This window comes from Mesoplodon bidens (assembly GCF_964165515.1).
Source record: "Mesoplodon bidens genome assembly, chromosome: 10".
In the NCBI taxonomy this organism is placed as follows: domain Eukaryota; kingdom Metazoa; phylum Chordata; class Mammalia; order Artiodactyla; family Ziphiidae; genus Mesoplodon; species Mesoplodon bidens.
Window position 1 is genome coordinate 100,583,206 of NC_138172.1, and position 27,464 is coordinate 100,610,669.

At 42.6% G+C, this 27,464-nt stretch overlaps 1 protein-coding gene across 2 annotated transcripts; it reads left to right on the forward strand.

Moving 5' to 3' along the window:
- Positions 1 to 4,229: 4,229 nt before the first annotated feature.
- Positions 4,230 to 26,831, forward strand: SSR1 (signal sequence receptor subunit 1). 2 transcript variants are annotated; one of them, XM_081247627.1, is made up of 8 exons: positions 4,230 to 4,459; positions 6,974 to 7,086; positions 10,646 to 10,733; positions 12,035 to 12,297; positions 14,216 to 14,292; positions 15,045 to 15,123; positions 18,459 to 18,552; positions 24,308 to 26,831. In XM_081247627.1, exons 1-8 carry the CDS (start codon positions 4,381 to 4,383, stop codon positions 24,373 to 24,375), a joined length of 861 nt encoding a protein of 286 aa, XP_081103753.1. In that variant the 5' UTR covers positions 4,230 to 4,380; the 3' UTR covers positions 24,376 to 26,831. The 2 variants fall into 2 exon arrangements, with proteins under 2 accessions (XP_081103753.1, XP_081103754.1); XM_081247628.1 differs by lacking the exon at positions 4,230 to 4,459 and adding an exon at positions 5,030 to 5,101.
- Positions 26,832 to 27,464: the final 633 nt, after the last annotated feature.

Genomic DNA, 27,464 nt, shown 5'->3' on the forward strand with positions numbered 1-27,464 from the left:
CGGGTGCGTGCTGGGTTTTCCCCCACAAGCTATTCTCTGCGACACCAGCTGGGGGGTCCCACAATTTAACTCAATCCGGACACTACCTGAAGGTAGCATCAGATCCCACAAGACTGCTTCCTTCCACTTCAGATGCCAATGGAAAGTCCTGGTTGTCACCTGTGCCTCTAATAGATCGGCTGTAAATCAGAGGTTCCCATGACCCCTTCCTCCGAGTCCATTAACTTGCTAGAGCAGCTCACAGAGCTCAGGGAAACACAGACATTTAACAGTTTATTAAAGGATACAGATGAACAGCCAGATAAAGAGAGACATAAGGCGAGGTCTGGGAGGGTCCTGAGGACAGGATCTTCTGTCCTCCTGGAGTTGGGGTGTGTCCCCCTTCCAATACTTGGATTCTGTTCACCAACCTAGAAACTGCCTGAATTCTGTACTTTGAGAATTTCTACGGAGGCTTCCTGATATCATCATGATTAAGCATTAACTTTATTTCCAGCCTCTCTACCCTCTCTGGAGAATGCAGGGTGGGGATGAAAATTCTAAGCCAGCAGGGAGGTGGAAGGAAAACCAGGAGAGTATGTTGTCCTCCAGCCTCGAGAAACAGGTGTTAAAAAAGGGGGTGGAGGGACTTCCCTGGTGGTCCAGGGGATGAGACTCCGCGCTCCCAATTCAGGGGGCCCAGGTTCGATCTCTGGTCGGGGAATTAGATCCCGCATGCATACCGCAACTAAGATCGATCCTGCATGCACACCGCAACTAAGATCCTGCATGCTGCAACTAAGACCCGATGCAGCCAAAATAAATAAATATTTAAAAAAAAAACTTTTAAAAGCGGGGAGGGAGGCTCAGATGAGGACTTTCGGATTCAGCAAGATGAGATATGTTAGTGCAGTGGTGAAAATAACAGCCCAGTGGAATAAGCGGAGAAGAAAATCGAGAGGTGAGATAGGGAAGTTCTACTGTGTCCGAGGCAGAGAAGCGAGGCTGTTGCTGAGTGTACCAGCGGTCACGGGAGAATTTTTTTTTTTTTTTTTTTTTTTTTACTTTTTGGCCGCACCGCGAAGCATGTGGGATCTTAGTTCCCCAACCAGAAATTGAACCCATGCCCCCTGCAGTGGGAACGCTGAGTCTTAACCGCTGGACTGCCAGGGAAGTCCCAGAATTTTGTTTTTTAAGATGGGCAGTATTATAGTATATTTGTATGTGGACGGGAGCGATGAATTGGAGAAGTAGAAATTCATATGAGGTAGAGGAGAGATGGCTGTTTTCAAAATCACATGGTTTTGAGCAGGAGATGAGATCCAAACCACAAATGATGGCCGACCTTTGATAGGCCCATATAAGTTTTTTCTTGGAACAGAAAGTAGGGCAGAGCATGAGTGTACAGTTGGAGGAAAGCAGTGAATGTGATTTTGTCTGTTCTTTTCCGGGAAATACGAGCTGAGCAAGGGTGGGCAGGGGAGTCTGTGAGTTGTGAAGGAAGAGGACCAGGTTGGGGACAGTCTCCCCTCCACCCCCCCCATAGTATTCCTTTTACATAAAGATCACAAAAGAATTTTTTTCTTTCAGAAGTAAAGTACAAAAACCATAACTCTTTTCTTAGCCCTTGCTAGGTGAAAGAACACAGAAGTCTTTGCTGGCATATAATAAACACAACTTTTTTTTTTGCTTGACAGTTTTTCATTTCTTATTAGGTCTACAAATGAAGTTAGATTGCAAATTTGTGGGGAAAGATGTCACTTATAACAAATTCAACAGATATTTTCTGAGTCACCACTGGTGTCAGGCGCTGTTCTATAACATTGACTAAAGGCACAAAGATCCCTGAAGTGTGACAGACAGGAGACGTAATAAACTATATACTGTGTTAGAAGATAAAAAGTGCTATAAAAAAAGAGAACAGAGAGAAGAAATTGAGAGTACAAGGGAGGGGCTGGGGATTGTAATATTAAACTGGGAGTGAGGGTGAGCCTCATTGAGGAGGTGACTGTTGAGCAAAGGTTTAAGGACATGAGGAAGTTCCTTAGCTACTGGGTTACCTGGGGGAACGCCCAGAACAAAAACGGGCTTAATAGACACATTTGCTAATGGTGCTGAGGGAAATCTTAAGAAATTAAAGGAAAAGAAAGCTCTGCTTTTACAAATTCCAAGGAAGTAAAATGACAGAAGTGGAGAATCAAGTGAGGGTTTGCCTGAGCTGTAAGAATGAGAATAACCAGGATGCAGTATATTTCTGGAAAACACAGATCTTCAAGGAGATAAGTGCAGAGGTGAGAGAGAAAAAACATGGAGAGGGGCACCCAGCAAGTGGGAGAGCTCTGGGTGGGCACCCAGAGAACGCTGTGCATTACAGGGAGAATGGGGATCACAGTAGTGCAGAGTTTGTGGGCACCAAGATCAGGGCAAGGATTTTACTTCCCTGGGCTACTGCTTTTGATTTTTGTACTAATGGGACAGTCACACAGGTCTCTCTCTGTTTTCTGTTTGTACGTTTTCATTTTCACATCAGTCCCGTCCTGAGCAGGCACACTTTGTTCCTGTTGCCCCTTTAGTGGCTGGCTGTCTAAAATTCAAGTCCCAAATAAAATCTATTAGTAATCATTTAATAATAAAACTGGAGTGAAAGTCCCAGTTTAAGCCTAAACTGGATTATCCTCATATGTTCAGGCTCTATCTAACGTTCTGAGAACTGAAGAGACAGGCCTACTAGGAATCTCTTTAACATAAGGAATGAGAATCTTCTCTGCCAGAAACCAGCCCTCTGCAGGGAAAAGAGAGGGAGACAGCCCTGGTCCAGTGAAAGAGAGAAGAGGTGATTCTGAGTATACAGCACGATTACAAGTATATATCTCCTACTGCAGTCCACAGCAGATTCTTCCCGGTGCTGGGGGACAGCAGCAAGTTAAATAGTAGGACGTGGTTTTCAGAAAAAACCTGTCAGGCATCAGGAGCTCAGAGCAGGTCTGATTTGAAACTCATGGAAAAGAAAGTGCCTCAAAGTTGGGGAGGGAGAGTCTTCCCACGCCTGTAGAGAACTCAGCCAGGTTCAGCCACATCGAAGTGGTGTGCGCAGTCGTGATGTCTTTTCGCACAAAGTGGCAGCTTTGGTAGCCATGCGCAAGCGTGGAGGCGGCAGCTAAGTGGGAGGAGCCTTCTCAGGGAGCCTCTCCCCTTTTGCCAGGCGCCTTAGGAGCAGCAGCGGTGCCGGCACTGGTGGAGCGGAGCTGAGCTGGTTCAGCCCAGCACTGTCAGGTTTAGCAGAGAGACTTAGATGGTGCTGCAGCAGCCACAAGCTGCCTTTCCAGGGGCCCCAGGGCAAGGAGGCCTTGAGCAGAGCCAGTGCGGGAGTAGAGCAGCAGAGGTCCTAGGCCAGTGGGGCACACAGTCTGGAGTCAGACAGGTTCAAACCTTGCATCTGTCATAGACTAGTTTTAAGCCTTGGGGAAGTTACAAAACTTCCTGTGTCTCAGTTTTCTTCCCAGTAAATAATACCCAGCTCATAAGGATTTTCAGAGATTAAATGACAGGAATTGGCAATAGTAAGCACATCATGTGTTAGCTTATTTGTTTCATCATTCGTATGACATCTCACGCTGGTCTAGCGCAACAGTACCTGGAATTCACATTGTTTGATTGCATGACCTACCAGATTACTGGCAGCAACCCGAAGTGCACACTAGATGAGAAGGAAAGTGTCCCGCCATTGCCGCCCCATTATGTGTTTCCTAAATGCTTACTCTATTCCAGGCCCTGTTCTAGGTGACTTATAGCTCTGGAATGTCATGTAAGAAGTTAAGAACTGTCGCTGTTTAACTGTGGGTGAGGGTGTCTGCAGAGGGGGGACATGAGTTTCCACTGTATATTTTTTATGCTTTGGGTTTTTTTTCTTTAACTGTTATATATATTCCAAAACATATGCTTGCTTTTCAGTGCCACACACGGGCAGTTCATGCTGCTTATAAGGCCACTATTTAAAATTACACGAAGACTTTATTGCGCTGGTCACCCGGCGGATCGTCATTCAAATAAAAGTAACCACTAACGACGCTAATTAATTGGAAGGGAGGGATGGAGGGCGGGGCGAGCGGCAAACCGCAGGTCACCAGCCCGAGACTGTAACGGAGGCGGACTCTCGCGGGAATCTCAGAGGCCCTAGCAACCGGCCACGTGACTCCCGGGGCCGCCCGCGCTTCCCCAGGCTCCGAGCCCAGCAGCCACGTTGGCGGCGTTTCTCGGCCAGGGGAGGGGGCGTGGCGAAGGCCGTGCGTGGTACGTGCCCCACCCCTCCCCGCCCGGAGCCCGGATGAAGAGTAACGCCATTACCGCCGGGGCCGCCGAGAGCCGCTGCGGAGGGGGACCGGACGCCGGAGCGACCGCGCCATGAAGCCCCTCCCCCGCCTGCTGCTGCTTCTCCTGCTGGTGTTACCCGCCACTCTCCTGCTCCGAGGCCGCCCAGGAGGTGAGGCGAGGGGGGTGGGTGGCGGGGCTCGGGCTGGTGGGTGGGAGACACCGCGACCGCAGGTTTGAAGCTGGAGGCGGCGGCGGCGGCGGCGGCGGCGGCGGCGGCGGCGGCGGCGGCGGCGGCGGCGGCGGCGGCGGCTCCTGGGTCCGGCGTCCGCCTCGCCGGCCTTTCTCCGCGGCCCCCGACCCCCGGCTCGCAGGGCGGCCCCCCGCGCGCCAGAGCCTGCCTGGACCCCGCCTCCTGCACGCGAGCGCTGGACGCTGCCGGCGAGCTTGCTGGGGGGCGGCGGGCGACTCGGGCTCGCACCTGCAGCCGCGGCCTCGTCCGGAGCGAGGGACGAGGGGCGGCGAGCAGGCTGTGCCCGAGCGCGCGGCGGCCCTTGGCGCTCCAGCGGCCGCCGCTCCACCCCGTCCCCGCCCCTCGGCGCTGGGCTGACGTGTCTTTAGCGTCCACGCCAGGAGTTCTCCATTCATTTGCTGAAAGCCTTGTTTTCTGCTAGCCTGAACTCTGAGCCGTGCTGCTGGTCCTCTCCTCGATTATCAGCACATCCCTCTGTGCTCCCAGGTGTCTTCATTTCCCCAGAACTCCCCATCCTCACCGGCCTGTCCAGGCGGGCTGAAGGATCCCTGGGCATGTCCGGTACTTGAGCCCTCCTTTTGCCCTCCTTTTTTTGTAATTATTTTTCCCGTTTTGTTTTGTGGAAGCATCGCATTGTACTGAAAAAAATGTAGTCTCCTTCGAGCTGTACGTGTTTTATCTAGGTTTATTCCAGCAGTTAACCTGGTGTGAGAATAGGTAGCAGGACGTCAGAAATGTGGAAACTTGGCTTCTTACCCTGGTTTTATCGTGAACTTCCATTTTCTCCTCTGTGGAATTCAGTCTGACTAAATGATTGCTAGAGTTCCTTTTACTCTTTAACTTTAAGCAAGCTGTGTGGCAAAATGAAAGATAGTGACAGGTATCCACGAGTTCTTTTGCAAAGAAAAGTGAACTGACTGGCTTCTATTAAACGGATAGAAAACCAAGTGGGAGAATTAACCAAAACCGTTAATTCATTTGCAGGTTTAAATAGGAATGCTTTTCCTTTAGGAGTTGCTTGCTGGTCGATGTTTTCATTTTCTTTAAGAAAATTTGGCAATCGTACTTGTCTAGAATCTAAAGTATATTTTTTCAGGCTTTCTTTTCTTAGGAAACATCAGTATCTAACTGGGTATCTTTGAACACTTTTTGTGCAGAATGGCCTGTCTTTCAAAAGATGTTTTAATTTTTCCAATGTAAAAGTGTTAGTTTTTTTTAGGCACAAAATTGTTACTGGTTAGCATTAAAACATTGTTTTATAAATGTAGAGTGAAAGCCATTGTATATATTGAGAAGTCTTGAAATTTAACTGAGTACAACTTTATTATGTCAGTTGTAGATATTTTTAGCGGTTTTACAAAATGATTTGTAAATTATGAATGCACTGTTTAGTCTGTTCAGCAAGCAGTAGAAGCTGATTTTCAGTTCATAAAGTGTGGTTCAGTGTTCTTTAATATTTGGCATAAGTCTTAACGGGCAGTAAGAACTCAAGGATGTGGGAAAGACTTAAAATGCAGTCCCCTTAGTATATACTGTTTCTCCTGGGTATTACAGCATGTGCACGTGCTTCCTTTCCCATATTTTTTTCCCCTCTACTTAACTGCCACATCATCATTCTTTCTGAGAAGTGTTGGAAGAGTCACTAGAACTTTGAAATTTCTTTTGAGGGTCTTGCCTGAAACAGATTTAATGTGACATGTACTTTTGCCTATAAAATTATGATGTATAGTTTCTTGGCGTTATAGTTATGCTTACTTTCACTATGATGTTAAGTGTAGGGGAAATAAAAAGTATCTTAAAACATGTTTGAAGTTGTATGCAAAAATAAACGCATGCTTTCTCAGCTCTCAAACTTGAAATTACCAATATAGTTTTTACTAAACCAAATGTGTTTCATGAGAGCTAGTTTTTACTATGGATGTCATACAGATATTTGTTCCTTGGAATTACATGCTCTCGAGTACCAAGAGTTTTGAGCTGTAGTCAACTCTAATAACAGGATTTCTTGCCTAGATATTTAGATTGCTATTTTCCTTTAGACCTGGATTTTTGGGGTTTGTTTTATGTGGTTAATGATAGATTAAATTCTGGAGTTTCTTACTTTTAAAACAAACTTACTTTCTTTAATATGCTTAACAGAGTTGCTTGAATCTCTTTATTTGGGCTTTAAGGCATCTTTAGTTTTAGCAGTTCATTTTTCCAGCTGCTTTTTAAAATAGCATTTCCCACTAAAATTAATGTGCAGTTGATAAGACTAGCAGTAAGATAAAATCATATGAATATTCTTAGACACGTTGTAATTTGGCATCACTCGAGTGAGCTTGGAGATTGAGTTATTCCGAGGGAAAATTTTCGTTGCCTAAATACCTGAGATTTAGAAACATTGGTATTCCAGGGTAAAGGTTAACTGCTTGTTCTTTATTTTATTGTTAGGCTCATTGGCAGCGGCTCAAGATCTTACAGAAGATGAAGAAACGGTGGAAGATTCTGTAATTGAAGATGAAGATGATGAAGCAGAAGTGGAAGAAGATGAACCCACAGATTTGGTTAGTGCTGTATTTGATTTAATACATATATATAGTGTGTCTATATATATGTATTTACCCCTTATATAGACAAATTTGGTATTAAAATTCTTGCTTTTAGAGGTTTGTTGCTGGGATCAAAGTGGATTGAATTTGGGAGAATGGGGCTAGTCATTGAGGATGATCCGTAAGTATTTTCTGGTACAAGGAGGGAGTCGTGAAACAAAGAACAGTTCAAGGTGATATGAACATGAGTCTATGAGGGTAACATTATAGTAGGACCACTGGACCACTTGTTGTTGGGTTTGGGATACATACTACTTAGCTTTCTGGTCTTGGGCAACTTATTTTTCTGGGTCAATTTCCTCTTTCTTCTTTTTTTCCTTCACTCAATAAGCAAGTATTTATTGAGTTCCTACTATGTGCCAGGCACTGTTTTGGATTCCCCTGGTGAACAAACCGGAGATTCTCTCTGCTCTCATGGAGTTTATGTTCTTGGGACAGTGTGTATGCATTTTGGTGGCAGGGGGTGGGGAGCAGACAATAAACAATATATAAAATATGTTCTGTGGAGATTCTGCTTAGAAGGAGGGCTTAGAGGAGATCTCTTAGAAGCTGTCTAACGCTGAAACTTCTACTACAAAATTATAGTATGACAGTAAGAATATTGGGCTAGGATCAAGATCATTGTGGCATGCTTCTAGCTAATTTTATTTTCTCTCTTAGACTACTGTAATTTATCCTACATAGAATTGGTTTTTAACCACTTTTAAACTCCAAAATCAGTCCTCTGTGAAATCTTAGCAACAGTATTGTCTTTGATGTCAGAAGGTGAAGGCCATCAAGTGTGGACTCTGTCAAATTTTCTACATTCTACTTCTGAATATATTATTCACTCATCTTTTCTACATCTCTCCTTTAACAGTGAGTTGTCTTTACTCTCTTCTAAGGCCGGCCCTACCACCTTCTCCCCATCTGGTCTTGTGAGATCTTGTTTATTATCCTCTTTCTTTCTGTAACTTTAAGCATTGATCCTTCTTGGTGACTTAATTCTGTTAAGCTACAGATGTACTCACATCCTCCACTTTGTGTTCCTCCACCTGAAGTTGCTACACGTTTTCATTTCTTTTTACCAGCACAGTTCTTGAAAGAGGAAATTGTACCACTTTCTCTTCTGCTCATTTCACATTTGTTCTCTGACAGTGGTTGGTCTGGTCCCATGTAGGTCCTGCTAAGTCACCAGTGACCTAACTGCCAAATTCCTGGCCTGTTTTCCATTCCTCCCCTGTTTGACCTCTTTAGCATTTCCTGAGTACCCCTTCCTTGAGTCCCCTCATTGACCTCTGTGGCACCCCCATCGGTTTTCTCTGTTCAGCGGCTGCTGCCTGGTCTCCGCTACCTTCTCTCCCCCTGCTCACTCCCTTATTGTTGATGACACCTGTGGTTTTAACAACCACCGCCTTACATTGATGACTTCCAGATCTCGTTTCTAGCCGCCTACGGTACCGAGCTCCATTCCTCTGTTTCCAGCTCTTTGTGGGATAGCACATCTGGATGTTCCATAAGTACCTCACATTTTATGTCCAAAATGGAATTCAGCATTTACCATCCATCTTACTTCCATAAATTAATTCTGTTTTGATAAGGCTCCGGTGCTTCCAGCTTTTACCTTGTTGCTTTCATTTCTTTTTATTAGACAACCTGTTAATCAAATCTTACGGATGATTTCTCTTGTTTCTCAAGTATATCCTTTTCTCCTTATTTGACAGCTTATGGTTCCTACCTTCCTGTTTCTGGTCTCTTTTCCTGCTTGTGGGTCTCTTTTCCAAAAAGTAGAAATTCACTAAGTCTTAGTAAATGAAGGTATCATTAAAGATACTTAAAATATAACTTATAATACAATTGAACGAATTGTACAACAGTCACTGAAGAAATATTTTGAGCGCCTTAAGCATATGAGGTGGGTGTGGAGAATTTTTAAAATGTAAGACAGGCTTTGCTCTTGAGAGGTCTGTATTGGGGGAGAGAGAGTATTTTCATAAATGAAAAGTTAAATGCCAGTAAACAGTGGTGCCCTTAAGCATCTCGATTTATTAAGGGCCTGGACACTTCAAATATATAAGTATCTGTAATTCTCATTGATGCCTGGAGAAATGCTGCACTGGAGTTTAAAATTTTCAGTTAAAATTAGTTGACATTTTTAAACAATTTTATTGAACTATAATGTACATATCATGATACTTGCTCATTTAAAGTATACAGTTCAATGATTAATAGTAAATGTACAAAGTCGTGCAGGTTTGAGTTTCAGGACATCTCCACCCCAGTATTTCCCTGGTCACGTTTTTTTAAAAAAACATTTCTTCCCAGTTTTGTGATGACTTCTTACAGGGCAATTCTTTTTTGCGGTACGCAGGCCTCTCACTGTTGTGGCCTCTCCCGTTGCGGAGCACAGGCTCCGGACGCGCAGGCTCAGCGGCCATGGCTCACAGGCTCAGCCGCTCCGCGGCACGTGGGGTCTTCCTGGACCGGGGCACGAACCCGCGTCCCCTGCATCGGCAGGCGGACTCTCAACCACTGCGCCACCAGGGAAGCCCATGGGGCAATTGTTTTTTTTTTTTTTTTCGGTACACTACGCGGGCCTCTCACTGCTGTGGCCTTTCCTGTTGCGGAGCACAGGCTCCGGACGCACAGGCTCAGCGGTCATGGCTCACGGGCCCAGCCGCTCCGCGGCATGTGGGATCTTCCCGGACCGGGGCACGAACCCGTGTCCCCTGCATTGGCAGGCGGACTCTCAACCACTGCGCCACCAGGGAAGCCCATGGGGCAATTGTTAATTGGGATGGAAAGACCAATAACCAGGCCCTAGCAGGGCTCGGCAGAATGTGGATGCGGGACAGAGCCAGCTCTTCCCCGCCCCGTGTTGTCCCTGGCTGCTTTTGTGCTGCCCCCACAGCTGCATAGTTGCAGCAGGGACCTCATGGTCCCCAAAGCGGAAGACACTTGCTACCTGCGTCCTCAGGCCAGCACCTCCTGTGGAGTCTCCTTCCCTTCGCCCTTTGTGGGGGAGGGGTGGCATGAAAAGTGTGTATGAGACGTCTTCTTTTCCCGGAAGGTCATATTCCTGGCATTTAAACTAAAGGGAAAAGTAAGTACTACCCATTTTAACTAGAAACTAAATGTCCCTTTGAAAAACAGTTTTTAAACTTCTTTCAAACTTCACAGAAAATTTACCAACCCACACTCTAGGACCTCGCAGTTCAGCGTGTGATCTAAGTACCAGCTTCATGGGCATTTTCTGGCATGGGCATTTCAGATACATACAGAATCTCAGGCTTCACCCTATACCTGAGTCATAGCTGCAGAATCCCCAGGGGATCAGCATGCACATTATTCTTTGAGATGCACTGCTGTTGAAGTTTTATTTTCACTGATGAGTTACAATGAAATTCATTGCACTACTAATCCCAACACAGCCTTGGAGAAGCAATGTATATATTGTCCCAGATCTAGTGAAGTCATTATTCTTAAATGATGTTGTTTTTCCCCCATAGTAATCTGCTTTTAACATTTTTCTTAGGCTGAAGATAAAGAGGAAGAAGATGTATCTGGTGAACCTGAAGCTTCACCAAGTGCAGATACAACCATCCTGTTTGTGAAAGGAGAAGGTGAGAGGGGAATGTTGGTTGTAATTCAAATACAGGAACTTTTTAAAGGGCTAGCTCACTTTTTGGGGAAGCATTAATAATGATTAAGGTCTTTATTTTACAAGTATAGTGTAGACACATTTTGGGGAAAAACCCACTTACATGTATGAATACCCATATCTGTAAGGTAGCATTTCTGGCATTTAAACTACAGGGAAGAAATAAATACTGTCCATTTTAACTAGAAATCAAATGTCCCTTTGAAAGATACTGTTTTTAAACTTTTTTCAAACTGCCACAGTAAAATAACATTCATATTTTGAGTGTAAACATTAGTGAAATATTAAATCTTTACAGTTAGGCCTTGATTAGAGCCTGTGTTGCATTAGAAGAAGATTAGCTAATGGCTTCTATTTACTGAGACTCTGTGGCCGGCACCGTTTTCAGTATTTTGCATGTATTATTCAATCCTAATAGGAACCCTAAGAGGAGAGTTATTGTTGTTGAACTGAGGCTTAGAGAGGTTACGACTTGAACAGGGCTACTCAGTTAGTAAACAGATTCTGAAGACAGGATTCAGACCCAGATGTGTCCGACCCCAGAACCTGTGCTTACTGGATGAAGCAGCTCTGTAGACCACAGGATAATTATCAAAGACTTATTATTTGAGGTTATTCATTCTCTTGGTCTTCTCAAGCTTTCTGTTTTATTCCCACGTACATTCTGGCTCTGTGCCTACAGAAAGTATGATTTGAGAGGTTTTTGTTGTTGGTGGTGGTTTTTCCCATTTATTTTTGTAGCTGCCTCCTTGGGTCACGTTTGTTTGCATTTTGACTAACTGCAAATAAGGATTGCCTGATGGATTTTTTCTCTTTTATGTTTTAATAGATATTACAGTTTTCAGGTGAACCTCTTAGACTTTACCTTTCTGTCATTTTTCTCTCCGTTATCTGCACAGATTGCAGATACTGAGTTGGAGGTGAAGGTGACTTCACCAAGACATGTAGCCCCACTGCAAGATAATCTTACTCCTGAAAGTGTACAACTCCTTCTTAGACATACAACTTGGAAGTGACCTGCTCTGAAAGTGAGGTGCTCAGTTCACCTCTTCAGTTGGAATGCTACCATGGGGACAAGGGTTTCAGCTTACACACGAGCTCCAAGTTGCTAGTTAGTGGATGGCTGGAGCGCTCTACTGAAAAGGGTTCTGAAACCAAATCCATACATAGTGGGAAAGGGTGCCAGAATCCATTTGTAATGTCTACTTATTTTGTACCCTTTGAATGTTTTCTAATCTTCCTGTCTCTTTTTTTGTTTCTTAGATTTTCCAGCAAATAACATTGTGAAGTTCCTGGTAGGCTTTACAAACAAGGGTACAGAAGATTTTGTCGTTGAATCTCTAGACGCCTCATTCCGTTATCCTCAGGACTACCAGTTTTACATCCAGAATTTCACAGCTCTTCCTCTCAACACTGTAGTGCCGCCCCAGAGGCAGGCAACTTTTGAGTACTCCTTCATTCCCGCAGAGCCCATGGGTGGCCGGCCCTTTGGTCTAGTCATCAATCTGAACTACAAAGATTTGAACGTAAGGCCCTCTAAACCTTCTTCTTCTTCTTTTTTTTTAAGTTAAGAATGGATGAGGACAGTTGACATTGTCTTATGAATATTCTTATATTTATTCATTCAGGTGCTTATTTTGTGGTTGAAAATAGGCAGCAGGGAGGCAAAGATAAATTGTACACCTCTGTCTTCAAGTCTATAATCCAGTGGGGCAGATGGTTGGACAGACAACATCACAGCATGATAAGTGATACATACTAGAGACAAGTAAGTGTAGGGGTAGGAAAGTGAAAGTGACTCCAGCTGGATCTTAGAAGGAAAAGGAACAGTAAGCCGCACAGTGGAATCTGCTACTTCCTTAGATGTTAATATATATTAAGTAATTTTTGTACCTCCTTTTGTTGCTTGCATTTTGCCCATTTTACTGGTCTGTTGGTAAGTTTTAAGGACTTTCTGTGACTATTCTGTCATTTTATACACTCATAGAGAATGTAACCAAATTATTTTTAGGATGCTAGTAAGGTTTATGGTTTATGAGAACCAAGTAGCCTAATATAAGCTCCGCCGTCTTTCTTAGGGTATGTTACCATATTTCTATAGTGTAGATGAATCCAGTGAGTGAATGAGAGAAGCCCGCTAGAACGTTCCTGCGGGGAGCCGACCGCTAGATGCCAACTGTCACGCCCTCCTTCAGATAGAAAGCACGTGTAAACCATTCCCTTTTGAGAAAGTTTTCTGAGAAGGAAATGTCATCCTCTCTTGGAAGCTTATTCAACCTTTTCATCACCCCAGTATCAACATATTTACATCTGAGTTAAATTTCTCGTGCTGCAGTTAAGTTCTCCTTTTGTGTCTTTTTTGAAAACTACTTAGTGGAAAGTGGGAAAGAGTTTTCATCTTTTCTCTTTTTTGGGGGGGGGGCGGTGCATACTGCACTGCTTGCGGGATCTTAGTTCCCCGACCAGGGGTTGAACCCAGGCCCCTGCACTGAGAGCCCCGAGTCCTAACCACTGGACCACCAGGGAATTCCCCATCCTTATTTTCAAAACAATGTATTAAGCCTCCTCAGCTTCATAGTTTAGTAGCTTGAAGGATTGCGTATTTCATCAAGTTTTCAAGCAGAATTAAACTTAATCCAACAAGCATATATGTAGCTTCAGTTCCATTTTGAATGTTTGTTTCATCTTGGAATTGTCACTAGAGGAATGCTAATCGAAAGATCTTGGAATAAGACTTAAATCGTCACAGTTCAGCAATAAGCAGTGGCTGTTTTGAAAAAGTACTACCTCTGTGTTTCACATGAAACACTGAACACAGCTGTGTGTTGTCCCAGTGATTCTCATGTATTTGAAAACTGAAATTGTGTTGAGCTGACAGAATTATTTGGAGACCACCACAGAAAAAGGTTTTGATACTGAAAGGCATTAACCTATTTAATATAAACTGATTTCCAATCCATTGTCAATTTAAAACATGAATTTGACTTTTGTTCAAGTCTCGCTCTTAGAATGATGTTCTCTGGAGCTCCTGCTGTGCGTGTTCATGCTCTTCCTTCCTCCTTTGGAGGGTCACCTACAACAGAAGCCAGGGCTTCTAGCTGAAGAGTGTTCTGTGGGCTCTGTTTCTTTCTGCAAGTTACCCTGTTTTTTCTTTACTTCCCTGGTTTCTCACACCTCCCCTCCCCGTCAAAGAAAGTGGGGACAACTTTTGCAAAGTTGGAGGCCTTTTCTATTTTTGAGGAGAAAGTAACATCATAACGTTGAGTCCCTGACATTGAATTGGTGCACTTACGTTCGACTCTGTTGAGTCTTACTGACCGTCTAAGCGATGAGAAAGCGGTATGGTATCGGTAGGGTATCTGTAGGATAACAGTTTTAAGAAATCTTGTAAGCTTTCATTCTTTCAACACATTTCCGATTTTTGTGATTTATTTTTTTTAACAGGGCAATGTTTTCCAAGATGCTGTCTTCAATCAAACAGTTACAGTTATTGAGAGAGAAGATGGGCTCGATGGAGAAACGTAAGTGAAAGTCGCAGAAGGTAGGGCTGGGAGGCTTGCTTCTGTCACTGTAGTTTTTAATGCTGAAAGATGAGGTGTAGATTGGGTGAAATCCTGACTACTTCAATTCATACTTTAGATGATTCTTACAACTGTTAATACCAAGTTAGGAAAGATAGTTAAAACTAACAAAAAATTGTTTTAGGAAGATAGTTTGCTTTTTGTTCTTCCCATCTTTAAATTGTTTTCCACCCCGTCCTCTTAAGTTGGTCATCAGCCTCATCTAAGTTTCGTGCCTCCAAAATTACTATTGAAAACATAAACCAGAAGAAGATTTTATCTTGAAAAATGTGTCCTTTGCGAGTGATGAGTCATTTTTCACTGTATACTTCTATAATTCACTAAAAGTAACTTTTAAATAAAATTGTGCGAAGTCTAATATTTGAGGAAGACAGCACCTAATGCAGCTGTTTTAACTGAGCTTTGACTATAACAAATTATGAAGTAATTCATTGTAGATCATATGCCTTTTTTGGGGGGTGGGGACTGACTGTTGTTAAAGGTAAATTTATAAAACTGTTACCTGGATCTATGTTGGATTTAAAATATTTGGTTCCTTTTCCCCAGAAATTATTTGGAAAAATTATATTTTGTTAGAATTATTGTTGTAACTAACTCACACCTCTTAGGAGTTAAAGCACAATCATAGTTTTAATTAGCTGTGGTATTTCTTATGAACTAAAGCCAGTTTATATTTTCTCCTTTTATATCAGAATCTTTATGTATATGTTCCTTGCTGGTCTTGGGCTTTTGGTGGTGGTTGGCCTTCATCAACTCCTAGAATCTAGAAAGGTAAATATAGATAAACAGCTCTTATAGCCGTACTTCAAAAGTGGTTACAGAACTGAGCACAGTCGGGTTGTTTGTGCCTTCTTGCTCTCACCGTGGGTTTGTAGATGACAGGTTGGTTGTGAATGACGTGAGAGTAGTGCGGACACACGCACACTACCGACACACGCACACTACCGACACACGTACACTACCGACACACGTACACCGGACACACGCACACTACTGACACACGCACACTACCGGACACACGCACACTACCGACACACGTACACTACCGACACACGTACACGACCGACACACGTACACGACCGGACACACGCACACGACCGACACACGCACACTACCGACACACGTACACTACCGACACACGTACACGACCGACACACGCACACTACCGGACACACGCACACTACCGACACACGTACACTACCGGACACACGTACACTACCGACACACGCACACTACCGACACACGTACACTACCGGACACACGCACACGACCGACACACGTACACTACCGGACACACGCACACTACCGACACACGCACACTACCGACACACGTACACTACCGACACACGTACACTACCGGACACACGCACACTACCGACACATGTACACTACCGGACACACGTACACGACCGACACACGCACACTACCGACACACGCACACTACCGACACACGTACACTACCGGACACACGCACACTACCGACACACGCACACTACCGGACACACGTACACTACCGGACACGCGTACACTACCGACACACGTACACGACCGGACACACGTACACTACCGACACACGTACACTACCGACACACGTACACGACCGGACACACGCACACTACCGACACACGCACACTACCGGACACACGCACACTACCGACACACGTACACGACCGGACACACGCACACGACCGACACACGTACACTACCGGACACACGCACACTACCGACACACGTACACTACCGACACACGTACACGACCGACACACGCACACTACCGGACACACGCACACTACCGACACACGCACACTACCGACACACGTACACTACCGGACACACGCACACTACCGACACACGTACACTACCGACACACGTACACGACCGGACACACGCACACTACCGACACACGTACACTACCGGACACACGCACACTACCGACACACGTACACTACCGACACACGTACACGACCGGACACACGCACACTACCGACACACGTACACTACCGACACACGTACACGACCGACACACGCACACTACCGGACACACGCACACTACCGGACACACGTACACGACCGACACACGTACACGACCGACACACGCACACGACCGACACACGTACACTACCGGATACACGTACACTACCGACACACGTACACTACCGGACACACGCACACTACCGACACACGTACACTACCGGACACACGTACACGACCGACACACGCACACTACCGACACACGCACACTACCGACACACGCACACTACCGGACACACGTACACTACCGGACACACGTACACTACCGACACACGTACACGACCGGACACACGTACACTACCGACACACGTACACGACCGGACACACGCACACTACCGGACACACGTACACTACCGACACACGCACACTACCGGACACACGCACACTACCGACACACGCACACTACTGGACACACGTACACTACCGAGCGCAGGGTGGTTGGCTGGTGGGCGGCGTCAGCATAGCCCAGGGAGACGGGCTCTGTGCTTTGCGATGACCTGGAGGGTGGGGGGCCCGGGGAGTTGGGGCTGTGTGTGCATGTGGCTGATTGGCTGTGTTGTGCAGCAGAAACGAGCACGCTATTGTGCAGTGGTTGCACTCCAGTGAAGACCTATTTTAAAATAACGATGAGAACAATGAACATAAATAAGGCCTGAAGAGGAGACCTGGGGTGTATGATTTGGATTTGTTGAGACTCTACTGCCAGTGCAGTTGGTGTCCTTTATCTGCATTCTCCAGGATGATATTTACCTTCTCACTGTTCTGGAACTCTATATTCTAGAATTTTTATTCCTAAAACTCAGACATTGAATTTCATTCTTTGGTTTATCATACTCTTTCATGGATATGTATTTTATCTATAAGTAATGCAACTTTTATATATTTGCTTTAATACTCTTGACTATAGGACTTCTGATTAGCAATTAAATGAGTCTTAATTTGAAAAAGAACGAATGAATTTGGCTGTATTTAAGTCAGAATTCTGTTTTGTGTTAGAGTAGTAGAGTGGCAACATTGAAGCACCTGGTGTAACCATGGTTTCCTGTCTCTGAACATGGTAACTAATTCTGCCACTGTATCCTCATGTCCCTCTTCTCTTCTACCCTGCCAAAAAACAAAAAACCAACCCCAAAACAAAATAACCCATACTATTCCTTTCAGTATATAACATGATTTGTGTCAAATACACTGATATGAACTAGACCCTAAACAGTTGCTAGACATTTTGGTTAATCTTTACTTATTAAGCAGTAAGTCAGGCAATCAAATCTATGTAAAATTAGTAGTAAATGTTATTAATAAATCCTTACTTTTTAAAAGAAAAATACTTAGTGCTTGAATGTTAATTTTCATAACTTTCTTTACCTTGTTTTCATAATAGCATTTTTGCTATAAGTTTATGTATTAGGTATAAGCCAGTTTTTCAGTTATCTCTGTATTCAGAGTCCAATTTTTGGACTGTAAAATTAATATTCTGTTTCTTACGTAAATAATTAGGTGGGTTTTTTGTTTTGTTTTTTTAAAGAATAGGACCAAAGAGTGGAATTGAATTACTTTCTTAACTTTCTAGCAGTTTCGCTGTAAATACTCAAGGAACAAAGTTTGAGGTTGTTAGCTTTGTTTTATTTATGCCAGCTGTTTAAGTGTATTTAGCTAATAATGCAGGGATCTGCCTGCATGCGACATTTCAGTAATTATCCCAGCTTTTGTTTAATGTGGAAATAAGTTTATTCTTTAAGATTTGATTCCCAAAATGCAAGAACATCATTGTAAAAGTAGAAGTTGTTACTTGGTCTACCAATTATATAATAACATACGAAGCTTTATAGCAAAGGAAAAGGTCGTTAAAGACTGAAAATAAGTAATTGTGCAGATTTATTCCTTATTCTTTATAATTGGTGTAGACATGATTTTCCCGTCTCGTTAAATAAATATTTGAGGAATATGTTTTAGGATTAGAAGAGAACATGTTTATCTGTTAATATATTTAAGTGGGGAGCTTGATGGGCGGTTCTAAAATTATAGTCAATAATATAATGGAACTCCTCTACAATAATGTTTTTATGTTCTCTTAGCGCAAGAGACCCATACAGAAGGTAGAGACGGGTACCTCGAGTCAGAGTGATGTTGACATGAGCTGGATTCCTCAGGAAACTTTGAATCAGATCAGTAAGTATGCTTACAGACTTGCCTGGGAATCTTTTCTCTTAAATGGAAATTAAGTATCTTAGATTTGGCAAAAAATGCTTGGTCAACACTCATCTTTTCATGGCTTGTACGAATCTAATATGATGAGCAATGAATGCATCACATTTTTACTCTGTGCACTATATTTATGCTTTAATTTAGAAATGCTTCCACATCTGCAGTTTGTATACAAATGTGTGAATTCTCTATATTCCTAACCTTTTTCCTGTCTCTCTTCTTTCCTGTTGCTTCAGTGCAGAGTAGGAGAGGTGAGGCAATTCATCTTTTTAATGGTGTTTGTTGTGGTGTTGGGAGCTGTTGTATAGTTTGTGAATACTTTACAGTAAGTTTATGGAATAAGGGAATAGTTTTCTATCACCATATTTATTAGAAAAACTGCCAACTACCCACTATTTTTGAAGGAATAACCCACAGTACTGTCTGATAGTTTACCTAATGTATATTTCAGTTTTTATTATATATGCAGTTGGTTAAATATTAATCTTTATAGAAGAATATAGATTTTTTTTCTCCAGTTGTAATTGGACTTTTTAACATTTACCATAAAAGCAGTATGGCTTCATTGCTTTTTTTTAAACAACTTAAAAATTTTTATTTATTTACTTTTGGCTGCATTGGGTCTTCGTTGCTGCGCGCGGGCTTTCTCTCTAGTTGCGGCGAGCGGGGGCTACTCTTTGTTGCGGTGCTTGGGCTTCTCATTGCAGTGGCTTCTCTTGTTGCGGAGCACGGGCTCTAGGCACACGGGCTTCAGTAGTTGTGGCACACGGGCTCAGTAGTTGTGCCCCAGGGGCTTAGTTGCTCCGTGGCATGCAGGATCTTCCCGGTCCAGGGCTCAAACCCGTGTCCCCTGCATTGGCAGATGCATTCTTAACCACTGCGCCACCAGGAGATCCTGCCCTTTTTTGCGGGGGGGGGGGAGTTGAGGGGAAGAAAAAAAGTTCAGAGATAACCTCCTGGCTCCACTAGTCCCATTTTCCATAAGTAATTGGTACTTATGTGTTAGTCTAAGTGTTTTCTATACGTGTACCAGCTCATATGTCATTGTGTCCGTGTGTGTTTTCACAGATGGCATCATGTGGCACACAGTGCTACAACCTGAGTTCTTGTGCCTTGGATGTCTTTTTTTGATAATTACTTATATATTTACCTTATTCTTTTTAATAACTACATAGTATTCTTTTACAGTTCTTTTATATAAATGCGTCAGGATTAAGCCTATTCTATATTGAAGAATGTTTGTTATTTCCGGTTTTTGCTCTTAAAATTAATACTCTAATGAATATATAAAATTACGGGCTAATTTAAAAAATTAAGATGTAACTGACATATAACATTAGTTTTGCATGTACATAATGTACATAATGATTTGATATTTGTATAAAATGTGAAATGATCACCACATCATCTAACAAATTTAGATCCCACACAGTTAACAAATTTCATTTTTCTTGCGATGAGAACTCTTAAGATCTGTTCTCTTAGCAACTTTCAGATATACAATAGTGTTGTTAACTATAATCACCATGTTGTATATTAAATATTTGTGACTTATAACTAGAAGTTTGTACCTTTTGACCCCCGACTCCTATTTTGCCCACTGTCCTACCCGGGATAAATTTTTTTAAATTAATTAATTAATTTATTTATTTTTGGCTGCGTTGGGTCTTCGTTGCTGTGCGCGGGCTTTCTCTAGTTGTGGCGAGCGGGGGCTACTCTTCATCGCGGTGCGTGGGCTTCTCATTGCGGTGGCTTCTCTTGTTGGGGAGCAGGGGCTCTAGGCGCATGGGCTTCAGCAGTTGTGGCGCTTGGGTTCAGTAGTTGTGGCTCGCGGGCTCTAGAGCGCAGGCTTAGTAGTTGTGGCCCACGGGCTTAGTTGCTCCGCGGCACGTGGGATCTTCCTGGAACAGGGCTGGAAACCGTGTCCCCTGCACTGGCAGGCGGATTCTTAACCACTGCGCCACCAGGGAAGTCCCTAGGATAATTTCTTAAAAGTAGAATAGCTAGGTCTAAGATTATGCACATTTTTTTATGGAAAGTGTTCCATTTCCTTCCTGAAAGGTGGTGCCAATTTATGTTCTCAGTAATGTATAATATTGCCTGTTTCTCCTCCTCTCATTAATCATTCTCATGTGTTAAGTATAATAAAATGTTTTAATCTGCCAGTATGTTAGAAAATGGTATCTCATTTTCATTTACAGTTAAGAATGAGGTTTGGCATATTTATTGGCTACTTAGTATTTCTTTTCCTGTGAATTGGCTGTTCAGGTTCTTTCCAGGTTTATAAATTGACTTGTCTTTCTATGTTGAAATGCAAGTGCAGTCTGGTAGGTGCTTTAGTAAGAGCATAGGAGGGGCCTTCTCCAGGTAGGAGAGTAGGGAGATCATTCACAGAAGGGGTTGACATTGCCGATTCTTGAGTTCTGTGAGGGGGAGTCTTTTATGTGCTCTGCTACGGCCTTGACTTTCCTTCTAGCCAAATGGTAGCCATCAGATACTTTAAAGCAGAGAAATAACAAATTCATGTTTTTTTAAAAAAATTATGTGATAGCTTCATGGAGGCTGGCTAACAAGTGGGAGCTAGTGGACCCAGGGATACCAGCTAGGTGATTTCAGCCAAGCGTACGAGGAACCATTAGGGCCTAAGCTAAGGCAGTAGTGAATGGGAATAAAAGGGAAGAGAAAGATATTTCAGAAGTGGAGCTGGTTGGGCTTTCAGTGGCTTTTTGGTAGTTGCAGGAAGGGAGGAGTCAGGGTGCTCTGAGTTTGGGCAGCTGGATGGAAGATGGTCCCATTAACAGCAGGGACTCTAGGAGGCGGAGTGTCTGTGCACAAGGAGAGATGGGTGTGCACTGGATGTGCTGGGTGCGAGGAGCCCGTGCAGCCCCAGTGAGCGTGTGGAAGTGTGTTCTGAGTGCAGGCGGGCCAGGGTGCGGAGACACTGGCGCACAGAGCCTAGGCGACAGCTGAGGGTCTCTGCAAGGACAGACTTTCCACACCATCCGGCATTCCGTGCGGTGGGAAATGGAATTGGGTGGTAGACCATGGCCTCTACAGTGCAGCAGGATTGCTTGTGTAGACTGACTGGGAGATTGGTTTCATAGTATCTTTCTCCCTGACCTGTTACTCATGAACTTAAAAGCTGAGAATTATTACACTTACAGAGCAAAATTCCAATCATGTATAACTGTATTTTCACTCAGTATTACCTACAGTGTCGTAACACTATGCTAGGTTCTGAGTGGTGTGTTAAAAAGAAGCTAAGAATATATGTGTTACTGTTTTTCAGACTTTACATTTCTGCTTGAGGAAAATAAAGCACATATGTGAAATAGTATGTGATTATGTGCTAGAATGAGTAATGGGGACAACTTAGAAGTTAGGAAAGGGGGATCATATTTAGAGTCAAAGGAAGTCTTGTTGAAGGAGAGACTACCACGTGTCTCAGGTGATGAGTCTCGTTCAGAGTGTAAAGGACGAAGGGTGGTTTGAAACAATTTGAGCCCATCACTAAGAAGTTTTTTCTTGTATGTTAGGCATTTTAGAGTAGGGTGCTTCAACTTCCCTGAGGTCTTTTAACTGTAAGTGACAGGTTAGCTGATTTTAATAGAAAAATTACAGGACCTTCGCTAAATGCTGTTTCATATGTGTACCTGGGGAAACCTTCATCAGAAGCTGTAACTATGAAGTCTTCTGTGTAATGTGAGTTTAACTCAGGGATCTGTTAGAAGACTGTGACATGTATCTCATTATGGAAAAAGAAATCCATCTGAAAGTTATTTATATAGTATTTCCCCACAGGTGAGGTAGGAAATTAGATTATGCAGTCCGAGAAAGTGGACAGGGACCAGCGTAACTTTCTAACATCTTGCCTTTCCCTTTTCTAATATGAAAAAAGTTGCAGTGAGTTGCCATTTTACTACAATTTAGTCTTTTTTTAAATGGGCAGGAGAGGCATTTTCGGGTCGGCCCCATTTATTCAACATGAGACATCATGTTTAAGGTTTTCTGTTGTTGTTTTTTAAGTTTTTTAGGGTTTTGGGGGGGGTCAGGAGGTGGTCTCCTTTGATGACTGAGAAGCACCATTATACACATTTCGTTGTTCTTTGCTGAAGTGAAATGCCACTTTCTAGGCTGTTGAGGCGTTTGGAGCCATTTTCCCCAAAGCTGGATGACTCCAGGCTGCTCTGTGTCTGTCTCGTTTGTCTGCTGCTTAACTCTGATGCGCTAGACATGTGGGAGGGGAAGGTTTTAGACTCACTGTTAAGGTAAGTTGGTGTCTTACTGATGGAGTGAAATTCATGTGTGTTGGACGAACAGGCTTTGCAGGTTCTCCGAGGCTCTTTTTTGTGTATTGCTGTATTTAAAACCCTGCTGCAGGGGGTTGACATTGTTGGGAGTCAGTCATGACCATTTCACATCCATAGTAACAGCTGTGTCCACACAGGTGGCTGTTAGGTTCTGAAGCATTTTTTGGGGAAAAAAAAAAAAAAAAAGATGATTCAGCTGCTGCTTATATTTAAACATTATTTAGGAGTAGAAGACGCAGTAACTCGTAGTCTAACCTTTCTGAAAATTTCATGAAAGTTGTAGGCTTTCTTTGTCAGGAAAGTGCTTCTGTGCTCAGCTTTAGGCACTGGAGCCCCCGAAACACATCATTACCAACCTACTCAATAAAGCACTGAGGCCAGCTCTCACGTGATATCTCAGTCATTAATTCTTAAGCAGTTTTTAAAAGAGAATTTTTAGCTTCTAAATATTCTTTGTAAACATTTACTGTGTATTTTTTTAAGCTGGAAAAATAATTGTAATGTGTAACTTACTCCGCAAGGAACTTACGTTCCTAATAGGTTAGGTGCTCCTAGAAAATATGAAAAAGACAATGGTCAGAGAGAAGACAGTCTTTCACTTTAAAGAAACTTCTAGATGACTCCTTACTGGATAGAAGTGGAAGAAACTCACCACCAGTTTACTTTTTGCTTAATAGACCACACTAAGACTCTAACGTAAGAGAAAAAAGTAAAAAGATACTGCTTACGTGTGTAGGATGCTTTTAGTATTGATGTACTGTATAATTTCTTTTAACCTGCTGCTCATTTCAGGTAAATTTATGAAATTACCCAAAATTATGCAAACTACATGGCGCTGCATTTATAAATATTAAGTCTTTAATTTGTAACCAATATAAAACTTTTATGCTATTTGTAAAGAGTTTATTTATGCATATATCATGTATAAACATGCTGAGCTGTAGAATTCAGGAAGATTTTGTATGGTAGCTTCAACATTACAGTGATCAAGATTAGATCTTTTCCCACCCTGATTGCAAAAAGATTTAACTGACATATAATGAATGACATATTAGTTCCAGGTATACAACATAATGATAACTTGTACACATTGGAAAGTGGTCACCACGGTAAGTCATCATCTGTCACCATACAACATTACCAAAGAATTTTTTGTGTGTGTGATGAGAACTTTTAAGATTTACTTAGCAACTTACAAGTATGTAGAGTTTCATTTTGAGTTACCTCTTGAAGGATTATTTTAAAGGTTAGTTAAAAAAACCTACGCTAGGTAAGAGGCATTTATTATTAGATGGTCTTCTTGCATGTGCATCATTTTCTTAACTTAATGGTAAAGTTGAAGGAAAATGCTTTTGAATTGAACACATACATGATAGCCAGGCAAGTCAGAACTTTCTCTTTTCTTCCAGATAAAGCTTCACCAAGAAGGTTGCCCAGGAAACGGGCACAGAAGAGATCGGTGGGATCTGATGAGTAAATGTTCTTTGTGCAACAATTCGGTCTTTACTTAACCCGCCCTAATGTTTTTCGGCCTGATGGGAATTAGTGCAGAGAAGCCATATCACCATAGAAGGCAACTACTACTTATGTGTGGACTGAGCAATCAGAGTCTGTGGCGATAACATTGCTGAAAATGCACTGCGTTTATTTTTCTAAAGTAACAAATTTGGTTTTTTTAAAACCATTAAAATCTATGTGAGTGTGTGTGTATGTCTGTGAGCAGTTGGTCTTACCAGAATCACTGTTGAGCTCTCTGCAGCCTTCAGAATGCTAAATACAATGCTATTGTGTCTTCCTTTTGGACATTTTCTGGCATTTTCCCCCAAAACTCAGCATTTGCCCGGTATGACTGTAGATGTCCTGCCTTGGACTGTTTTTTAAAAAAACAATGTTTCTTCTTTAGAATAGCACAAATCCCGCTTGATGGCACAAATTTGCATGTTGTTGCTGTTTTACAACTAGTATTCTAAAGGCAGGAGCAGGCGTAGCTGCTTTTTAGCAGAACTGTTTTGGTATTTTGCTGCTGTTTACTATAATGCGTACCTTCCGAGACCTTCCCAGACCTTCCCAAGTAAGTTCAAGGAATTTGGGGATCTCTAGCACCAAAATTGTGAAACATGAAAATTCTGGTTTTGATACATAAAACCAACTTCACTCTCTTTTTTTAAAAGAAAAAAGGTACATATGTGGAAACTGAGTGTGGCCACTGTTCTATTTCTGGCCCAAGAGGTAGCTCTGGGATGATTTTTAGACCACTCTGTTTTGTTTTTTTAAGAGAGCATGCTTCTCTCCTTAATAGAAGCATCTTGCTTTAGAAAAGTTGCCTTGGTCTACAGACTAAGCAAAATTCCAACTCATCCTAACCTGTTAGAGTTGGATAATTTTTAATGGTTAACCAATTGTTTTTGATCTAATCTTTGGGGTATTTTGGTTGTTGATTTTTTTTTTTCAAGTTAAATCTGAAGAACTCCAAGATTTTAGGCACTTAAGATATCAGAACCAAAATTAATTGGGCTTCATAAAAATCCCTTAGTTGCCCTTGCCCTAGGTAGTAAATTAAGTTTGGCGTTATTGTCAGGCTGGATAAGCAGCAGAGTAAAACAGTACGAACACATCCAAGGCTTTTCCCTCTGTCTTCAAGTCGTATTCTCCCACATACATCTTGTGAGGGAATGGTAAATGAAATTTTAGTAGCTGTTTAATTCCTGATCTGTCTTCATTATAATGAACTGATCCCTCTTTGCTATAATCCCCACCTGCACCCATGCCCACACAAAAAACAAACAACGAAACAACACAAGTGAAAAACCTTTCCAAGTTGCTTAAGTCCTTAAACATCTGAGCCAAAGACAATGACAATAAAACAAGTTACTGTAGGGCTTACCTGGTGGCGCAGTGGTTGAGAGCCCGCCTGCCGATGCAGGGGACACGGGTTCGTGCCCCGGTCTGGGAAGATCCCACATGCCGCGGAGCGGCTGGGCCCGTGAGCCATGGCCGCTGAGCCTGCGCATCCGGAGCCTGTGCTCCGCAACGGGAGAGGCCACAGCGGTGAGAGGCCCGCGTACTACCAAAAAAAAAAAAAAAAAAAAAAAGTTACTGTAAAGCTGTTAACTGCTTTGCAAGTAGGGCTAAGGTGTCAAATTAACTATATTGGCACTGCTGAGCTATAAAGCTTTCTATACCTGTAATATAAAGTGTTTGAGTTTTTAATTGGGCTGTATGATCAGTAGTTTATTTTGGAAAGCTCTGTGAGCTCTAAGAAACTGCATGGTTTTTATTTGATGTAATATAGGAGACCCTCCACCTTCTCAAGGAATACTGATATATTTCAAAACATTTTTGTGACTGTCCAAATTTGTGAAATTACTAGGACATAATGAAGTAAGGTGTAATCAAGAAATTTAAATGACCTCTACAGAGCATTTTATTGAATTCCTGGTGATACTTAGGCAATGGCAAAGCCACGCTGAGTTACAAGTGCCAGGCCTCTGACTCCTGAGTAATCTGCCTTATATGCACTAGACCTTCCATATCTGAGGTTCAAATTAGCGCACGGAAATTATCTGTCATGTTGTATTTTTTAGCATAGATTGGGAACACTTAAATTCTTGAGTCCTCAGACGCCAGGGGTCTCTCTGTAGTGTCAGTGTTTAACAGAAACTAACTCCATAATGAATGGAATTCAATTCCACACATGGTTTGTTCAAGCACACTTACTTAATAAGTAGCCTGTTTTTTAAATGTCTTTTTTAAATGTAAATATTGGAAGTTTTTATTTGTTTTGATATATTAATTTGCCACACCAACTATGGTTTCAGAATTCATCTTTTGAACAACTTGGTTCCAGAGTCTGTAAAATGAATTGAGAATCTTGTGTATTAAGCCTGTCATTGGGACGTGTGAGAATAATGTGTTCATAAAGCATGGATCTCACCTTGGTTGTGCAGCTGCATCATTCATTTCATGGTCTTACGTAGTAAGTGACTTGTAAGACTGTTCCTGCCCCCTTGAAGAGGGAAATGGTACCTCCAAGGTAGAAGCCTGAGAATAGAAATCAGAAGGAAAGGATCACTGACTTGACTCTAGTGAAGTTTTTCATTTTAAATAAGCTTCAGAAAATAGTGACTTTGATAGGAGGAAAAGGCAAATTTAGATCTTAAAAAAAAAAATTAAAAAGCCACTGCCTTACAGGTGTATTTGCAGTTCATGAGCCTGGAATTGTGTTTTGGCTCTGTTGGGAAGAAGCAGACGGTGGTGATGTGATATTGAAGCCTTTCCTTAATGACTGGTGCTATTTTGGAGGTACAGGAGTAGACAAATGCAACAGTATGTGAGGCTCTTACATAGCATTCATCTTTTGTGGTACAATGATATCCGTACCCTTGGTATGAAGGAAAATTTATTTGGCTAGAGCATTTAAATAACGTAATGTTTTTTTTTAACCAATGAACTTGGCAGTACACAACATTTCTGCCAGATTTTGATGAATTACACCCTTGCATTTAAAGACATTTCCAGATATACTTGAAGTAATTTACCACAGTTTTGGATGGCATCATTTATAGC